The 21,223-nt window shown below is 38.5% G+C and overlaps 1 protein-coding gene across 6 annotated transcripts in view; it reads right to left on the minus strand.

Moving 5' to 3' along the window:
- SRPK2 (SRSF protein kinase 2) overlaps positions 1-21,223 on the minus strand; it is a 244,718-nt gene that overhangs the window by 44,130 nt on the left and 179,365 nt on the right. For all 6 annotated transcript variants that reach the window (XM_032402335.1, XM_032402336.1, XM_032402341.1 and 3 more), the window contains one exon: positions 144-252. In XM_032402335.1, coding sequence (XP_032258226.1) covers positions 144-252 — 109 coding nt within the window. The remainder of the gene's footprint in view (positions 1-143; positions 253-21,223) is intronic.

Here is a 21,223-nt window from a genome sequence, read left to right on the forward strand (position 1 = left end):
GGAGGATGTCTAGCCGGGCGAGGCAGGCCTGTGCTAAGTACGATACATGCACAACAGAAGCAGGAGAGCTCCTCAGCCACACCTGATTATAAAGGTTGAACTGGACCAGAAATCAAATGCACAAATGACAAAAGAACACTTACTGCATATCCCAGCACAGCCAGACAGTTGAGAAGTGTCCCCATCCTAGCTTCCTAATAACATGGTAGCGGCCATTGAAGAGGTCTCCAATTTTCACTGGATGGTAGCCACCTTTTATTAAAAAAAATTTTTTTTAATTTCAGAGAAATAGTAGTAAGATCTCTTCCTTTGTGTCAGTTTTTTTTTTTAAGATTTTATTTATTTTTAAGTAATCTCTACACCCAACATGGGGCTTGAACTCAAGACCACAAGATCAAGAGTTACATGCTCTGCTGACTGAGCCCACCAGGCGCCCCCTCTAGTCAGTTCTTGATACCATTTAAGAAAGCTCTAAATAATAAAATCAGATCAAAGTATGTTTAATAATATAACATTTTTTCTCAAAAATATCTTTCATCAGGAGGAAAATGTCCTCTGCCTTGCTATTAGGCTTTCTGTTCATTCTGATTTAACTCAGAAAGACAACAAACCATCCAGTACTCCGTAACAGTAATTTCAGGCTTATATTTAAGTCTAGGTGTACATAATATGCACATACCGGCTCTTGACCTTTCCACATGTCGCCGTCTTCTCTTTTAAGCAATAAATTCAATGCAAATCTTTTTGGGTCAGTAGAACATAACCCAGCAAAATAAAGATGTGTACTCTACCTCATTCTGCTTACGCCAATAGTTCATACATAACCAACAAGGAATCATATAATGTACAACAGTTTACCCTCCAACAGAGCTTGCTACTCTCCCCACACTTCCTGCCCCCTCAAACCCCTGCTGAGAAACAAGCTGGAGAGAGAGAGAGGACACCCTGTTGAGGCAGATACTTGGGAAAGGTAATGGTGCCTTCATAGATGTGTGGCATAAAAAGACCTTATTCTACATTTGGATGTAAAATAAGCAGGCTACAGGGTAGTGTGTAGAATATGATACCATTTTTGTGAAACACACAAGGAAAAATCTAGGGGATAAGATGTTAGCAACAAACATCGCTGGGTATAAAATTACTTTTATTCTTTTTTATCTATCTTAATTTTTTCTAAAACAAACAATGCTTTCCTACGTTTTATTCTTTTAACATCTGCTTTTTTATTGCAACGTTATCTCTCATTTTTTAAATCTACAGAATTCTTAAAAATCACTCAAAAAAGACTTGGATAGTTCGTTCCCACCTAGTGTTCAGAGGCTCAAGGCAGGTGCAGAAGTATCCAAGCCACATCTTATAGTACATCTCAGTATCTTTCAGAGGGCTAGGAATAAACTTCAAGAAATACTATGAATGTTTATGAATATTTAAACTGTTACTCAACTGAATTAGTGAAGCAGGAATTTGACCAGATACTGAGTTTCTAAGATTCTTACTCTCCTACCACTACATCAGCATTTCTCAGATTTTAATATCAAAGTCTTTACAATATTCTGGGTAAAAGATACAAACTAAAGAATAATAAATTAAGAATATAGCAAATTATTAAACGGATGAATAGGTGGTGACTAAACTCACTGTTTCGCTCATTTCACAATATACACATATGTCAAGTCATATTAAGCTTATACAGTACTGTATTACTAAATACATATCTCGATAAAACTGGAAGAAAAAATGGCTTATTGCTTACTTAGAAGGTTAAACTAAAATTGAAGGGGGCTCTGAGTTTACAATACAATTTTTGAACCATTAAAATTAACACTGGAAAGGAGGAGGAAAAAACTTATAATTTTCCAAGTACAAATTAGGGGCACTGTGCTTGGCACTTTATTTTCAAAACTATGTTCCATGAAAGGAAAGTAAACTACAATATGCTGCAGGTGTTCCACGATGGGGGTGGGGAGAAGAAGAGAGGAGAAGTCCTTTTGGGAAATTCGAAGTTCAACAAATCAAAGCAGATTTCTTGACCAAGGGGTTCTAAGAGCCCAATGTCTTAACACACAGTGGGACATCAAAGAGAAGAGAGCATGCTGCAAATCTGAGACATATTTGCTCATGAAATGATTCCTTAAAAAAAAAAAAAAAGGAACATTTCACAACACAAAGTATTTAGGAAATGCTGGTGTCTATGTCATTTCTTACAACCACGCCATAAAGCAGATGGTGTGATTTCTACACACCAAGTCTCAGAGACAGTAAGTATTAGGTTCAGGGCTGGAAACTGGGTCTGACTCCAAAGTCCACGCCCTGTCCACCAGGAAGAAATGTATTTCATTTTTAACAACTGCAGGACTTAGTAACTGGGGAACACTTGATAGCTTAATTAAAAGCTACTTACTACTTAACTGCATATTATTCCCAACATTAAAGTCTCTAAATTTAAAAATAACTTAATTACGCATAAAGAGAAGAAATTTGTATCATTATGGTATGTTTCAGACTTGGATTCTCCAACAACCAGAGTGTGTACGTGAGCAAAAACAGAAGAGCACTATATTTCCAATATAATCACAGCATAAGCACAGCCACTCCTTTTTCAATAGGACTTTGAAAGTTGAACAAAAGAAATTACTAGTTTAGTCCAGTTATCTCAGGAGCCCACAGATGATCTAAGAATAATGTACCTAGCAGAGGATTAAAAATAATAATAATAATAATAATGATATACCTAAAGGCAGGCCAACTAAAACAAGAGGGGGTAGAGAAGCAATTTTTTAATACAAATATAAAAACAATTAAAAGTACTAAACACTTATCCTTTTATTTTGAAAATACGACATAATTTCAAACCTATATTCCATAGATTCTCCTACCCTACCCCCCAGATCTCCATAGAAAACAAGTCTCTTCTGATCATTTTTCAACCTCTTCCCATAAAAGGGTAAATAACATCCATGCTGCCGGAAGGCAGAACATGACTCCCCACAGCAGACCACACCAACCTGCCCAACACCCACAGAATTAGAGAAAGTGGACACTCCAGTAACTCTCCCAATTAATTCTACAATTCCCTGAGATCAGCGAACAGCGTGCACCATAATGACTCCTAGCAGCGGACACTCCACGGCCTGCAACACTGCCTGGCACACTGGTAACAGTCACAGCCTAGACACGGACACCTCCTTCTGCTGCTTTACCAACACGCAGCACAGGAATTGATCAACAGTGCTCCCCACAGACCCTTCTCATGGCATCTGGCAGAGTACCAGAAGATTCAAGCACCTGAGAACTACCACGACTTGGGGTTTAGCGGACACATTTGTACTTCACTATTTGTATTATTTATTATAAAAACCATGCACTTATCACTTAGAAGTTGACCTTTGATTATTAAAAAAATATTAGATTGGATTACAAATACTAGAGAATAAAAATTGATTGTTAAGTAATTAAGTTCACTCGCTGATTTCTTCTCCAACTCCCATCCCTCCAGCACACTGAAGAAAACTGTAACTAAAGCTCTACTCCAACTATCAAGGCTCCAAAGCAGACAATTCTAAAACTATCCTTCTTAGCTGTTCTAGAATTGCTGACCAAAGATGAAGATGACTCTCTTTTCCTTGCTGAGCCAAAAATAGGGTCAATTTGAGTGAATCAAAAATTCAGAACTCTTACCATACAAAATCGTTTGGAAGGATTTTCAGCGAAGTATTTTCTAATAAAGGTACTACTAAGTATTCATTTCTTTTGTACCAACACTACTTTCTCAGTCCTCTGATGGGGAGGTTTGTCTCCACAACCACTGAAGACTATCAAAAGTCTAAAGAAAAACTTGAGAATCACCTCCAACACACAAAGTCTTAAAAAAGGAAGGTGTGGTAAAAAGCAGTTTGTTCACAGAACGATAATACACGTCTGGGATCACTGAAGATACCTGTGCTCCTTTCCTCAAAAGTTAATAGAACAAGCAGATACAAAAGCAGTAAGGATATGGAAGATTTGAATACACCACCAACCAACTTGATATAATTGACATTTATAGAACACTCTAATCAACAGCAAATATTTTTTTCAAGTACACAGAACATGTACCAACATAAACCATATACTGGGCATAAAACAAGTTTCAACAGATATTAAAAAATTCAAGTAATATAAAGCATGTTCTCAGACAACAATAGAATTAACTTAAAAATGAGTAAAAGATGGGGCGCCTGGGTGGCTCAGTCGTTAAGCGTCTGCCTTCAGCTCGGGTCATGATCCCAGGGTCCTGGGATCGAGCCCCGCATCGGGCTCCCTGCTCAGCGGGAGGCCTGCTTCTCCCTCTCCCACTCCCCCTGCTTGTGTTCCCTCTCTCACTGTGTCTGTCTCTGTCAAATAAATAAATAAAATCTTTAAAAAAAAAAAAAATGAGTAAAAGAAAATACCACAAAATTGGGAAACTAACACACTTCAAAATAACCCATGGGATAAAGAAGAAATCAAAAGGAAATTATAAAGAATTTTACACTAAATGAAAATGAAAACCTAACCTCAGAATCTCTGAAATGTTGCTAAAACATTAAAACTTAAGAGGAAAATTTAGAGCACTCAATGCCCACATAAGAAAAAAGATTTCAAATCAATAAGCTCAGTTTCCAATTAAAAAAAAAACAGAAAAAGAACAAATGTAACTTCAAGTAAGCAGAAGAAAGAAGAGAATAAACATATGAGCTGTAATCAGTGAAATAAGAAACATTAAAAAAGAGAGAAATCAGTGAAACCAAAAGCTGGTTCTTTGAGAAAATGAAAATAATAAACTGGCTAAGTTGACCAGGGAAAAAAGAAAGAAAACACAAATTACCAACACAAGTGAGGTGACATCACTACATATTTTATAACTATTAAAAGGACAACAGAGAATATTACAAATATTTTTATACCTATAAATATGAAAACATAGACTAAATGGACAAATACCATGAAAAACACAACATACCCAAACTCCAAGAATTACATACCTAAGTAACTCTATATCAGTTTCTAAAAAAATCAATTTGTACTTAAAAACCTTCCCATAAAATACGAATTGGTGAAGAATCTCAAACATTTACAGGAAAAATACTAACAATTCTACATACTCCCTGAAAAGTGAAAAGGAGGAAATCCTCCCAATCTCATTCTATGAAGCCAGCATTACTTTGATTCAGACAATTTTCGCCATGATGTAGATATAAAAATTCTAAACAAAATTTCATCAAATCTAATCAAACAACATATAAAAAGGATAATACTCCATGACCAAGTGGGTTTTATTCCAGGAATGAAAACTTAGAAACCATATGATTAGCTGAATAAACGGGGGGAAAAAAAATTCTTAATATCCAACATGCACTCCTGGTCAAAAATCTGGACGAAGCAGGAACAGAAGGGCATCCGTAAAAAACCTACAGACAGCATCAGACTTAAAGTTGCCAGGGAACTGAAAGAGGAGGGGGCTCATTACTAGATTAAAAGGATTAAAAAAACCATAAGAGTTAATGTAATGGGTAAATCCAATTAGGACCCAGATTTAAAAAGAAAAAAAAAAATAGGTGTAAAAGACGCTTCTTGAGACAATTAAGTAAACTTAAATAAGATATGGATTTATTTGTTTTAAAATATTTTATTTATTTATCTCACAGAGAGAGACACAGCGGGAGAGGGAACACAAGCAGGGGGAGTGGGAGAGGGAGAAGCAGGCTTCCCACAGAGCAGGGAGCCTGATGCAGGGCTCGAACCCAGGACCCTGGGATCATGACCTAAACCAAAGGCAGACGCCCAATGACTGAGCCACCCAGGCGTCCCAAGATGATATTACAGAATTATGCATTTTCTTAGTTATAACAATGACCTTATGGCTATATAATGAGAATGCTTATTCTTAGGTAAGTCTGCTAAAGATTTTTTGGAGTAAACTGTCATGATTTTTGTAACTTCCTTTCCAGTAATTCAGCAAAAGAAAAAATGTATGTATGTATACAATAAAGCAAGTAAGAGAAAATGTCAGCAACTCTTCAACAATGCTAAAATGGTAACACTCTCCTCCACAGCGGAAATGCAGGAACTCCCTATACTATTCCTTCAACTATTCCTTCTGTATGTTTGACAATTTCTATAAAAAAGGCATGTCATTTTTATTATTTATTTATTTATTTTTAAAGATTTTATTTATTTATTTGACAGAGACACAGCCAGAGAGGGAACACAAGCAGGGGGAGGGGGAGAGGGAGAAGCAGACTCCCCGCTGAGCCAGGAGCCCGACGTGGGGCTCGATCCCAGGACCCTGGGATCATGACCTGAGCCGAAGGCAGACACTCAATGACTGAGCCACCCAGGCACCCCAAGCATGTCATTTTTAACCAGTCTCTTACTCATTCCAAATGTGTGCTGGGAAGAGGGCTATCTAGAGGCAAGCCCAGAGTAGGTAAAAGCCAGTTTCAACCACTGGGGGACAGAGGAGGCTCTACAATGTGACCAGAGAGCACACACAGGTGGGACCCTACTTTTTCTAAAATGACCTCTAAGAAATAAAAGGGAAAGCAAGATAAAAAAAGCCTACTAAAGGCCCACTCTAGATTCCTTGCATTTATGATGACACTTATTATCATACCTACTGAACAAGTGTGTGTGTGTGTGTGTGTCAGGGGGTGGCCACTGAGGCTCTACCATCAGTCTGATGCCACCTGGGAAGGAACCAGGAGAGTCAGAATTAGAATCCAGATGTACCAGACTCAAAACACTGTGCTCTTTCTGCAATACCATGTTTTACTATTCACCCATCAGCTAAAATATGTACCCCTTTTCTTTCTGTCTGGGATTCTAATAAAAATTAAGTGCATCGCATTGTGAATAAACAGAGAGGAAAAATTCTGAAATAAAATAAAAACTGCCATTTTAAATGGGATCTATTTTCTCAGCATAAGGTATCAATAACATGTCTGAGTTGGAAATGGTTTGTCTGTCAATGACCCATAAGAATCTATTGTAATTGCCTTTATAAACAAGATTTTACAAGTATTTAGTAACCATAATTTTGGTTACGAACTAGTTATGAAAATAAAGTATTGCTTTAAAATTTTATCCCACATAAGCTTCCTAAAATTTCACAGCCGCATCTCTCAGTTGTGAAAATTATGTTTACAGGCAACATCAAATAAAAATGTTGAAATCTAAGAAAATACTATTTTAGGGGTGCCTGGGTGGCTCAGTCGGTTAAGTGACTGCCTTCAGCTCAGGTCATGATCCCAGGGTCCTGGGATCGAGCCCCACGTCGGGCTCCTTGCTCAGCGGGGAGTCTGCTTCTCCCTCTCCCACTGCTGCTCCCCCTGCTTGTGCTCTCTCTGTCAAATAAATAAATAAAATCTTTAAAAAAAAAAAAAAAGAAAATACTATTTTCTTCATTAGTAATTTAAAGTATAATTTAAATCACATTCACCCCACCCAAAACCACAAGATACCTAGGAATAAACCTAACCAAAGAAGCAAAGGATCTGTACTCAGAAAACTACAGAATACTCATGAAAGAAATTGAGGAAGGCACATAGAAATGGAAAAACATTCCCTGCTCATGGATTAGAAGAACAAATACGGTCAAAATGTCTATGCTACCTAGAGCAATCTACACATTCAAAGCAATCCCTATCAAAATACCATCAACTTTTTTCACAGAGCTGGAATAAACAATCCTAAAATTTGTATGGAATCACAAAAGACCCCGAATAGCCAGAGGAATGTTGAAAAAGAAAGCCAATGCTGGCGGCATCACAATTCCGGACTTCCAGCTCTATTACAAAGCTGTCATCATCAAGACAGTATGGTACTGGCACAAAAACAGACACATAGATCAATGGAACAGAATAGAGAGCCCAGAAATGGACCCTCAACTCTATGGTCAACTAATCTTTGACAATGCAGGAAAGAATATCCAATGGAAAAAAGACAGTCTCTTCAACAAATGGTGTTGGGAAAATTGGACAGCCACATGCAGAAGAATGAAACTGGACCATTTCCTTACACCACACACAAAAATAGACTCCAAATGGTTGAAAGACCTCAATGTGAGACAGGAGTCCATCAACATCCTAAAGGAGAACACAGGCAGCAACCTTTTCGACCTCAGCCACAGCAACTTCTTCCTAGAAACATCGCCAAAGGCAAGGGAAGCAAGGGCAAAAATGAACTCTTGGGACTTCATCAAGATAAAAAGCTTTTGCACAGCAAAGGAAACAGTCCACAAAACCAAAAGACAACCGACAGAATGGGAGAAGATATTTGCAAATGACGTATCAGATAAAGGGCTAGTATCCAAAATCTATAAAGAACTTATCAAACTCAACACCCAAAGAATAAATAATCCAATCAAGAAATAGGTAGAAGACATGAACAGACATTTCTACAAAGAAGACATCCAAATGGCCAAGAGACACATGAAAAAGTGCTCAACATCACTCGGCATCAGGGAAATACAAATCAAAACCTCAATGAGATATCACCTCACACCAGTCAGAATGGCTAAAATTAACAAGTCAGGAAACGACAGATATTGGTGAGCATGCGGAGAAAGGGGAACCCTCCTACACTGTTGGTGGGAATGCAAGCTGGTGCAGCCACTCTGGAAAACAGTATGGAGGTTCCTCAAAAAGTTGAAAATAGAGCTACCGTACGACCCAGCAATTGCACTACTGGATATTACCCCAAAGATACAAATGTAGACATCCGAAGGGGCACCTGCATCCCAATGTTTATAGCAGCAATTTCCACAATAACCAAACTATGGAAAGAGCCCAAGATGTCCATCAACAAATGAATGGATAAAGAAGGTGTGGTATATATATACAATGCAATATTACGCAGCCATCAAAAAAATGAAATCGTGCCATTTGCGACATGTATGGAACTAGAGGGTGTTATGCTAAGCGAAATAAGTCAGTCAGAGAAAGACAAGTATCATATGATCTCACTGATATGTGGAATTTAAGAAACAAGACAGAGGATCACAGGGAAAGAGAGGAAAAAAATGAAACAAGATGAAACCAGAGAGGGAGACAAAGCATAAGAGACTCTTAATCTTAGGAAACAAACAGGGTTGCAGGAGAAGAGGGGGGTGGGAGGATGGGGTAACTGGGTGATGGGACATTGGGGAGGGTATGTGTTGTAATGAACACTGGATATTATATAAGACTGATGAATCACAGACCTGTACCCATGAAACAAATAATAAATTATATGTTAACTGAAATTAATGAAAATAAAAAATAAATCACATGTACTCCAGTAGAAACATTAATAACACTACACATTAAGAGGCAGCAGAAATAAGGGTATTAAAAAATACCCCCAGCAGCCATCAAAACAAAACAAAACAAGGCAATAAGGAAGCCTCTGACACAACTATTCAACTCCCTTCAGACTGAGGGAGATTCAAAAGCAGTTAAGCAGAGAAATCACTGTTATTTAAAAACTCTTGAATATAGGGGTGCTTGGGTGGCTCAGTTGGTTAAGCGTCCCACTCTTGGTTTTGGCTCAGGTCATGATCTCAGTGTCATGAGATCGAGCCCCGGGTCAGACTACTCCTCAGCGTAGAGTCTGCTTGGGATTCTTTCCCTCTCCCTCCCCCCACCGCTCCTCCCCGATTGCTCACACACGCGTGCATGTGCTCTCTCTCTCAAATAAATAAATAAAATCTTTTTTTAAAAGCCCTCTTGAGGGGCACCTGGGTGGCTCAGCCGGTTAAGCGTCTGCCTTCGGCTCAGGTCATGATCCCAGGGTCCTGGGATGGAGTCCTGCATCCGGCTCCTTGCTTAGTTGGGAACCTACTTCTCCATCTCCTCCCCGCTCATGCTCTCTGTTGCTATCTCTGTCGCTCTCTCAAATAAATAAAATTAAAAAAAAAATAAAAATAAAAAACCCTCCTGAATATAAATTAATCTGTTATTATACCAAATATTCTCTGTAACACTAATAAATGGGAGCGAGCTCTACAGGGAAACCCAGAGCAAAGGAAAATGCTCCAAAAGAGGTTTCCTATTTATCTATGACCTAAAGCAGTAACAACAAAAATTACTTGAGAGTAAAATATAATAAAATGCAGAAACAATTTTTGCAGTAGAGCCGCAGTGATTTAAGTAGAATCCATACATTAAGAGACCTTGAATATACAAAATGTTAATATAAAGTCCAACAAATAATTTTAAGTTCTTGACTACCTGCCAATTATTTATTCAGATTTGTGCTTTAAAAAGGATGCCGATTAGAATCACACTGGCATTTACTAGCTATGTGACACTGAGCAAATTACTCTATTTCTCTGGGTATCTGCACCTACAATCACCTGCTCAGGACTGTACCCAGGCACATATTCAGTGCCACAGAAGTGTTCCCTGTTGTTCTGCCATTATCCAAATCCACTGTGACTAATGACAGATTAATGAGTCAGCAGACTAGGGTTCAGGGTATTGTCTATAGCTATTTAAGATGGTAAAACTGGCCCAAAGTGTAATCTAATTCACTAACATAGCCCAATTAGTAAAAGGTTTGTGATACTCCAGATATGATGATGATTTAGAGCTGTCAAATGTTAAAAAGAAACTCGTCTTTTTTTTAAAGGTTTTTATTTTAATTCCAGTATAGTTAACATACAGCATTATATTAGTTTCAGGTGTACAGTATAGTAATTTGACAATTTTATACATTACGCAGTGCTCATCATGGTAAGTGTACTCTTTAATCCCCATCACCTTTTTAATCCCCCCCCCCCCGCTCCATTCTGGTAACCATCCGTTTGTTCTCTACAGTTAAGAGTCTGGGGGCACCTGGGTCGCTCAGTCGGGTGGGCATCCAATGCTCGGTTTCAGCTTGAGTAGTGATCTCAGGGTGGTGGGATCAAGCCTCATGTTGGACTCTGCTCAGTACAGAGTCCACTTGAGATCCTCTCGCCCTCTCCCTCTGCCTCTTTCCCTACTCACACTCTCCCTCTAATAAATAAATCAAATCTTAAAAAAAAAAAAAGTCTGCTCCTTGGTTTGTCTTTTTCCTTTGCCCATTTGTGTCTTAAATTAAGTGAAATCATATGATATTTGTCTTTCTCTGGCTGACTTATTTTGCTTTGCATTATATTCTCTAGCTCTGTCCACATTGTTGCAAATGGCAAGATTTCATTCTTTTTTATGGCTTATATTCCATTGTGTATGTGTGTGTATACACACCATATTTTCTTTATGAATTTATCGATTGATGGACATTTGGCCTGCTTCCATACTTTGTGTATGGTAAATAAAACTACAGTAAACACAGGGGTGCATGTATCCATTTGAATTAGTGTTTTAGTATTCTTGGGGTAAATACCCAGTAGTCCAGTTACTGGATCGTAGGGTAGTACTATTTTTAACTTTTTGAGGAAACTATATGCTGTTTTCCACAGTGCTGCACCAGCTTGCATTCTCACCAACAGTGCAAGAGGGTTCCTTTATTCTCTACATCTTCAACACACATTTCTGTATTGTTGATTTTAGCCCTTCTTACTAATGTGATACTAGTGTGAGGTGATATATTTCATTGTGGTTTTGATTTGCATTGCCCTGATGATGAGTGATGTTGAGCATCTTTTTATGTGTTTATTGGCCATCTGGATGTCTTTTTTGGAGAAGTATCTGTTCATGTCTTCTGCCCATTTTTTGTTTTTTGGATGTTGAGTTGTATCAGTTCTTTATATATTTTGGATACTAACCCTTAATCAGATATGTCATTTGCAAATATTTTCTCCCATTCAGTAGGCTGCCTTTTATTTTTGATTGTTTCCTTCACTGTGCAGCAGCTCTTTATTTTGATGTAGTCCCAGTAGTTTACTTTTGCTTTTATGTCCCTTGCCTCAGGAGGCATATCTAGAAAAATGATGCTATAGCTGATGCCAGAGAAATTATTGCCTGTGATCTCCTGTATGATTTTTATGGTTTCAACTTTTACATTTAGGTCTCTAATCCATTTTGAATTTATTTTTGTGCATGGTTTAAGAAAGTGGTCCAGTTTCATTCTTTTGCATGTAGATGTCCAGTTTTCCCAATACCATTTGTTGGAGACTTTTTCCCATTGCATATTCTTTCCTGCTTTGTTGAAAACTGACCATATCATTGTGGGTCTATTCCTGGGTTTTCTATCTTGTTCCCTTGATCTATGTATCTATTTTTGTTCTAGTAGTATACTGTTTTGATTACTACAGCTTTGTAATGTAACTTGAAGTCTGGAATTCTGATGCCTCCAGTTTTGTTTCTCTTTTTTCAAGACTGCTTTGGCTATTCAGGGTCTTTTGTGGTTCCATACAAATTTTAGGATTGTTTGTTCTAGTTCTGTGAAAAATGCTGTTGGTATTTTGATAGGGATTGCACTAAATCTGTAGATTGCTTTGGGTAGTACAGACATTTTAACAGTAATTTTCTTCCCATCCATGAGTATGCAATGTCATTCCATTTCTTTGTGTCGTGCTCAATTTCTATCATCAATGTTTTGTAGTTTTCAGCGTCCAGGCCTTTCAACCTGTTTGGTTAAGTTTACTCCTAGGTATTTTATAATTTCTGGTGCAACTGTAAATGGGATTGTTTTAATTTCTCTTTCGCTGCTTCATTATGGGTGTATAGAAATGCAACAGATTTCTGTACGTTAATTTTGTATCCTACAACTTTACTGAATTTGTTTTATCAGTTCTAGCAGTTTTCTGGTGGAATCTTTTGGGTTTTCTATCTATCATATCATGTCATCTGCAAACAGTGAAAGTTTCACTTCATCCTTACTGATCTGGATGCCTTTTATTTCTTTTTGTGGTCTGACTGCTGTGGCTAGGACTTCCAGTACGAATTAAAGTGGTGAGAGCGGGTGGGTGGCTCAGTTGGTTGAGCATTTGACTCTTGGCTTTGGCTCAGGTCGTGATATTGGGGTCATGAGGTCGAGCCCCACGAAGGGTTCCATGCTCAGCACGGAGTCTGCTTGAGATTCTTTCCCTCACCCTTTGCCCCCGCCCCTCCCCTCCACCAATGGCTCACGTGCTTGCGCTAATAAATAAATAAAATCTTTTTTTTTAAATTTATTTATTTGACAGTAAGTGAGCACAGGCAGGAGGAGCCAAGAGAGGGAGAAGCAGGCTCCCCACAGCAGGGAGCCCGATGCGGGGCTCGATCCCAGGACCCTGGAATCATGACCTGAGCTGAAGGTAGACACTTAACCAACTGAGCCACCCAGGAGGCCCTAAATAAATAAAATCCTTAAAAAAAAAAAAAAGTGGTTAGAGTGGACTTCCTTGTCTTGTTCCTGACCTTAGGGGAAAAGCTCTCAGTTTATCCCCACTGAGTGTGGTGTCTGCTCTGTGTTTTTCATATATGGCCTTTATTATGTTGAGGTATGTTCCTTGTAAACCTAGTTTGTTGAGGTTTTTTTCATGAATGAATTTGGTACTTTATCAAATGCTTTTTCTGCATTTACTGAAAGATCATATGCTTTTTATCCTTTTACTGATGTATCACACTGCTTAAAGAAACTCTTTTTATTTATCAATGGTGTATCTAAACATTAAAATATATTTATAAAGGAATCTAGATTTTCAAAATTCAAGTTTAATGTCATTTCCCAAGAGATGGAAGTGTGGCTCATCATCATCTTACAAAACCTGTGGCTTCTATCCTGGGTGCTCTCTGCCCGCCTCTCTGCTAAGCTATCTGCCTTGTTGTGAGCAGCCCTGGAGAGAGGCGCATGTGGCAGGTAACTGAACCCTCTCATCAACAGCAGGGAGGAACTGAGACCTGCCCACAATCAGCGAAATGATCAGGCAAGCAGGTCCTTTGGGCGAGTCAAGCCTGCAGATTACTGCAGCCCCAGCTAGACTATAACCTCATGAGAGAACTTGCTCCCAGACCAACCAGATTTCTGCACATCTTCTGAATATAGACATTGATGGCCTTTGTTCCAGACTATCTTTCAAAGGATTCCAAGGCGAATAGCCTTGGAAAATAGCTATGCTATCTCCCACTGGGGAAGAGGGCACATTGGTTTGCTGTCCAGTACGATAAGTATCTCCCCTCAGGAACAAAGGTTGGGCAGGTTTGGTTGCATACCCATAAAAGATGAGAGCTTCCTAAGCTTGAAGCTCCTCAGCTTTGATATAAAGGCACAGTGTGCAGAGCATAGGCCTGGGCCTGCCTCCACATGGCCCTTGTGGGGCTGGGGGGGGGGGTAAGGGGGCCAGCATGGACATGAGCACGTGCTGCCTGTCGTTCTGTGAGTGATAAAGCCCTTTGTTTCTGACTCAGGAGTCTCATGCCTTCTGCAAGCATCTATGAAACTGGCTAACTTATCAGCTTGCAGGAAGAATAAAAGCTCACAAATGTCTTGGTTCGTGATAGATTTATCTTTAGCACCATGAAAAAGCACTCTTGTTTAGAGTGACTAGTTTGTTTTCATCTTATGAAAACTGTCAGTCTCACAACCACTGCATTTCCTTCCTTTGATGACTAAGAAACCCAGAGGAAAATTTGCAACACTCTTAAATTATACAGATATCTATTTATAAATCTTCATGTATTAACCTTAATGTGACTAATTTTTTTCTATCATTTCCTCAGCTATTTGCCTATTATATCCTATGTATTTTATGTGTAAAATGTCTCAAGTGTGTAAAGTGTTAAGATACAGTTAACAGCTACTTATCTTTCAGGATAAGCTCAAACAAGGTTCTCTCCTTGGAAGCATTTCCTGATTTTTCTGGGAATATTTTAATTATTCATTTTCTCATTTGTCTTTCCCCAGGAGATTTTATTTTAAAGATTTTATTTTTTTAAGTAATCTCTACACCCAATGTAGGGCTCAACTCAAAACCCCGAGATCAAGAGTTGCACACTCCACCAAATAAGCCAGCCAGGCACCCCTTTCCCAGGAGATTTTAAACACTACAAGGAGAAAGACAGTATCCCCAGCATACAGTACCTGGATCACAACAGGCAAAGCAATAAATACACCAGGGAGAAAGCAGAGAACACAAGAGACACAGATGGGAGCGAGGTTGGTTCTCTGTTCCTTGGTATGGTGTGAGGGAGAAACGTGAAAAGGCTTTACCAGTTTATGATGTGGCCTAACATTAAATTCTGGGTTAATATTACACTCTAACAGAAAAACAGAGGAAGGCCCAGAAGGAAAAAGAGATAGCAAGAGGAAAATTACAACAGCAGGAAGGCATGTTCTGAGGTGCCTGGGTGACTCAGTCGTTAAGCGTCTGCCTTCAGCTCAGGTCATGATCCCAGGGTCCTGGGATCGAGCCCCACATCGGGCTCCCTGCTCTGCAGGAAGCCTGCTTCTCCCTCTGCCACTTCCCCTGCTTGTGTTCCCTCTCTCGCTGTGTCTCTGTCAAGTAAATAAATACAAATCTTTAAAAAAATAAAAATATGGCGCCTGGGTGGCTCAGTTGGTTAAGCGACTGCCTTCGGCTCAGGTCATGATCCTGGAGTCCCTGGATCGAGTCCCGCATCGGGCTCCCTGCTCAGCAGGGAGTCTGCTTCTCCCTCTGACCCTCCCCCCTCTCATGTGCTCTCTCTCATTCTCTCTCTCTCAAATAAATAAATAAAATCTTTAAAAAAAAATAAAAAATAAAAAATAAAAAAATAAAAATAAAAATAAAATAAATACTTCTGTTTGCTGCTAAGAGGAAAACAAGAAAAGCACTTTGGGATCAGATTGTGAAGAGCCTTGAGAGTTGTTCAAGTTTAGACTTCCGTTATTAATTGAGAACAAAATTTAGTAATACAGTATATCCTTAGAATATTTCTCTTTATTTCTCTTATGACCAGATGGGGAAAAGTAAACTAATAATTTAAAGGTATCCCAAGTAATAGCACACAAAAACACCGCTAAGAGAATTGTGTAGTGGAAAAATTATACTTTTTATACTGCAAAATTAAAATGTACAGTATTTAAGACAAATTGCTAAGAAGGAAACTGAGCTGTGATAATACTTACAAGATCCTGAACATGGCCATCACAGGATCTAAAAACATTTAAGGGTAAAGTCCACTAATAGCTCCAAATATTTACAAAGTTGGAACGTGATTCTAGACAAAAGTCAAATACAGTAAGGATTTCATCTGCTTTTATGATCAATAATTAGGTTTCTTGTCATTTTAGTGCCACAATTTTGTAGATACAGCCAAATTTTTCTAAAATATAGTGATGTTGACATTTTCACTTTGTTAGAAAAGACCCTCAAGGGGCATCTGCCTGGCTCGGTCGATAGAACATGCAACTATTGGTCTTGAGGTTGTGAGTTCGAGCCCCATGCTGGGTGTAGAGATTACTTAAAAATAAAATCTTAAAAAAAAAAAAAGGAATGACAGAGCCCACAGTGGTCATGCAAATCCCACGGTGGGGCAGGGCAGACTCCAGAAGTCTAATCTCTACAGTCTATAGTCTAGAACACTCCTAAATCATTTCTTAATCCAGCAAGAATGGTTTAGAACACAGTATACTATAAATACACCTTAAAGATAGGTAGTCCTTAAAATGCAGAGGAGTTAACATCAGATTATAAACGGTTAATGGATATTTTCTTTTTCTTTTTTTTTTTTTTTAAAGATTTTATTTATTTATTTGAGAGAGAGAGAGAGAATGAGAGAGAGCACATGAGAGGGGTTATGGTCAGAGGGAGAAGCAGACTCCCTGCCGAACAGGGAGCCCGATGCGGGACTCGATCCAGGGACTCCAGGATCATGACCTGAGCCGAAGGCAGTCGCTTAACCAACTGAGCCACCCAGGCGCCCGGTTAATGGATATTTTCAAGAGACCAAGTACAGAGATTCACTTGACTCTGCAATTTGGGTCACAAGCTTTTTTTCTCATACATACACATACAACAAGTGTGCAATTTCACTAAAAATATATTGTACATACCAATAACCTACAAATCTCAGAATTCACAGCTAAAGAGAGTTCACAGACACATTTTGTATCCATTACCAATACTTTCTACTGTTTCTTAAATACACAGTGCCAGGCACAGCCATTTATCTCTTCATGTATCTTTGATAAGAGAATGTAAACCATTGCTCTATTAAATATGTTGTTATAAAATTTACCCTTAAATTGAAAAATACAGTCAACAGAAGATAAACCTCGATTCTTTAAAGTCCTTCTGAGCGTCTAGTTAATACACCTACTTAATAGTATGCTGTAAGATAAATACTCCAGAGGACTGACAGAGGTGTAATTTTTCAGGTATAATTTTGTCATTTAATGAAATCAGTCTTTATGTCTATCCCTCTGCATTAATTTTGGTTGTTTACAGTTCTTTTTTAAAAAAACAGATTTCTCAGGGAAAAATACTCCCTCAAGACCTGCATGTACCTAACAATTTGCATGGGACCTTTATAACTGAAGGTCAATGTGACTGGATACAGAACACTTGGCTCAGAATTTCTTTCCTTCAGTATGTCAAATGCAGAATGTCTTTTGGCCTCCAACGTTGATGTACAAAAGTTTGATAACAATCTGATTTTCCTCTGATAAGACATGTGGTCTTTCTGCCTAAAAATTTTATCACTACATCAAACAGATTAAGGCTGCAGTGTTTATTGGGATTTTATTATTTTTCCAGCTTTTATATCTTATTTCTTATTCTTAGCCTTCTCCTTACTTGATTTGTGGACAAAGAAAGAGTAAATAGATATTATTTGAAATTCTGAAAGGGTGTTCTCTCCCCTTTTAGTAAACATGGGCTTTAGTATAAGAACTTGGACATTATTCATATGTACTCAAAGATTCTGGGCTCATTTCTTGGTTCTTAATTATGTTCTAGGTAAGTTCAAATACAATATATTAAAATATGAACAGGGAAAATAATTGATCTTGGAATGAGAAAGCCTTAATTGGGTAAAAGCAGAATTCAGAAATCAGAAGACAGGCAAAAAATACTAAGATTTCTTTCAGTAACTAAGGAACTTTTCAAGTAAAAGTACCCTGAAAGCAGTTCCCTGGCTACTTGAAACCAAAGCCCATAATTATACGCACTCAGATATCAATATATAACTGAAAGACTACATTCCTTCAAGAAGTCAAGGCTCATTGTTATTTTTGGCTCCTACTGACCACAAGAGAGCAAGGATATACCAAAGTGCACAGCAAGGTTGGACTCAACCACACAACTGTAGGCATCTTCCCAAGCAGATGTTACATCTTATAAAAAATGAAGAATAATACATTGTCAATAATCCAAATTCTCAAGAAATTTTAAAAATGGGAAAAAGAACACAGGTCTTAGATTCAAAGGACTACAAATGTAGTAAATGAAAGGTCTTCAACATATATATATGGAAAATAGAACTTACTTTGGAGCCTCAATCTAAAGCCCCATCTAGTTTTATAGTCCAAAAGCAAAGAATGCTTTCTAGTTTAATCATCATGAGAAAGCCTGACTCATGTACCAACTTGTGCATACTCCTATATGAGGCGCCCGACACAGCAATTTAGATACAGTTAGTGGGTTTCAGGTTTAGGACTTATAATCTATGCCAGACAAAAAGAGTATTAAATGAATTTATGCTTTAGGGAAAGTAGTTAAATGATTACACCAAAAAATACATCTAGCTAAACATAGATGGGAGGCCGCAATGTCTTTTCATTAAGTTCTTGTGACATTCTTCTGACAAATTGTATTCTCCAAAAAGGGACACAACAGTATCTTCCAAACCACTTGCTCTTCTAGAATCCCAAAGTTCTATCATGAAGAAATGGACTCTACTTCTCTTCCCTTCCTTCCTGGCTTCCGAAATGCTTCCAGCCGAAAGAATGTAGCACAAGTGATGGCCTGGTTTCTGAGGCTAGGTTGTAAAAGCCAACACAGCTCTCACTTTGAAAGGTGGAGGTCTGCTTTTGGAACTCTGAGTCACCAGGTAAGTCTGAATACTCTAAGGCTGCCATGCTGTGAGGAAGCCAAGCCACATGGAGGTGTTCCAGTTGGCAGTTACAGCCTTCCAGTCCTCGGTCCCAGGGACCAGACATGTGAGTAAGTAAGCTTCCAGATGATTCCAGTCCCCAGCCCATCGAGTCACTTGAAGCCTTTGAGAGGTCTCAGCTGAAGACACAGACATCATGCGGCAGAGGCAAACCATCCTATTTTTGCCCTTTCTAAATTCCTGATCCATAAAATCATAAGCAAAATTAAAAACTGGCATAAGGCTGCTAAGCTCTGGGATAATTCATTATTCAACAATAATAACCAGTCACTATTCTGCTCACCACAACAGCTATGTAAAACCTCCCTATTCTGCAAGAAAGAAGTGACTCGATCTCTACAAGACTACTATCACCAAAATTCACTCACTTACTTCTTTCTTTGCCAGCCCCTCAAGTTCTCTTCAGATTTCTTCTCTTCTGCATAGAAATATGTTCAAGGGATCCTGTACTAAAATCAACTTTCCCTTATTAATTGGATAACCAATTAACCTCACCCCCAACAAGCTAAAATGTTTTCATTTAACTGCTAAATTTTACCCAAGAACCTGCTATGATCTCTCCAGTACACCCGGTCGTCTCCATGACCTCAGTCGATGGGGTCTCTAGGGACACTCCCTGCAGACAGTTCACTGGCCCTGTCTTAACCTTCATCCTCCTCAAACCGTGGCTTAGCTGAATACTGCTATTATTAAATCCTTCCTTCTTGAAATCTCCTTCTTCTATGCCTCAGACCTAACAGTCTTGGAGAGAACTTTACCATCTCAGTGTATTACTAATAGAGGAAAAATTACTATTCTCCCAGCAAGAACTTTGGTCTGGAAGTCTGATGAGAGATTGAAGTTTAAAGGCTCACAGTGAATTTGAGTGGTATAGTGAAAAGAGCTGAGTAGCCTGAAAGGATCAATAGAAGTCACAAAACTATGTAGAATGATTTTAATTAGCACATAAAAGGACAAAGGAGTAAAGCATAATCAAGATTATGATGAAATTACAGTAAAAGAACTAAACCTTCTTTAAAAAAATAAGCAAGATCATATGACACAAAAAGAATAAAATCAAGCTTTAAAAACCCAATGGTCAAAAAAATATGAAGGGGGCGCCTGGGTGGCTCAGTGGTTGAGCAGCTGTCTTGGGCTCAGGTCACAATCCCAGGGTCCTGGGATTGAGCCCCGCCATGGGGCTCCCTGCTCCGCGGGAAGCCTGCTTCTCCCTCTGCCTGCCGCTCCCCCTGCTTGTGCTGTGTGTGTGTGTGTGTGTGTGTGTGTCAAATAAATAAATAAAATCTTTAAAAAAAAATATGAAGGACACAATTAACTTCAGAAATGTTAAATACAATCGGCCAGTCTTACGAAAAATCAAATGGGTAAAATAAAAATAGAGATTGTTGGTAACACCATGTACTTAGTGGTGCTATGTGGAACCATCCTCATGTACCCTTGGTAAATGTATAAATCAGTATAATCTGTCTGGAGGGCAACTGGTGACGACTTTTTATCCTCCCCAAGATTTTATTTTTAAGTAATCTCTAACCCAAAGTGGGGCTTGAACTCACAACCCTGAGAGCAAAAGTTGCAAGCTCCACCAACTGAGCCTGCCAGGCACCCCAACAGTGACATGTTTTAAAGTCAAAATGTGCTGTGCTACAAACTAGCTAATCCCATGTACACATTCATGCTCAAAACAAATCCATAAAATGAATATACAAGCAGTTCCCAGTAGCATTATTTACAAAAGTTTGAAAAGGGGAAACATTTAAGTATCAAAGTTAAAGTAAATAAACAGAGGGGCGCCTGGGTGGCTCAGTCATTAAGCGTTTGCCTTCGGTTCGGGTCATGATCCCAGGGTCCTGGGATCGAGCCCCGCATCGGGCTCCCTGCTCAATGGGAAGCCTGCTTCTCCCTCTGCCTCTGCCCCTGCTTGTGTTCCTTCTCTCACTCTGTCTCTGTCAAGTAAATAAAATCTTTAAAAAAAAAATAAAGTAAATAAACAGAATAAAATATTATGCAGAAAACAATGATGCAGAACTATATTTAGATTCATGGAACTGTATCCATAAATATTACTGAAAGAAAAATAGCATAATAAGGATCATGCACAGATCAATTTCATTTATGGAAGTTATACACATATGGATATATATATATACACACAAGAATTTCTGGGAGGACACCTATGAAACTTTTTTTTTTTTTTTTTTTTTTTTTTAAAGATTTTATTTATT

The sequence above is a fragment of the Phoca vitulina genome, unplaced genomic scaffold, assembly GCF_004348235.1.
Source record: "Phoca vitulina isolate PV1807 unplaced genomic scaffold, GSC_HSeal_1.0 scaffold4, whole genome shotgun sequence".
In the NCBI taxonomy this organism is placed as follows: Eukaryota; Metazoa; Chordata; class Mammalia; order Carnivora; family Phocidae; genus Phoca; species Phoca vitulina.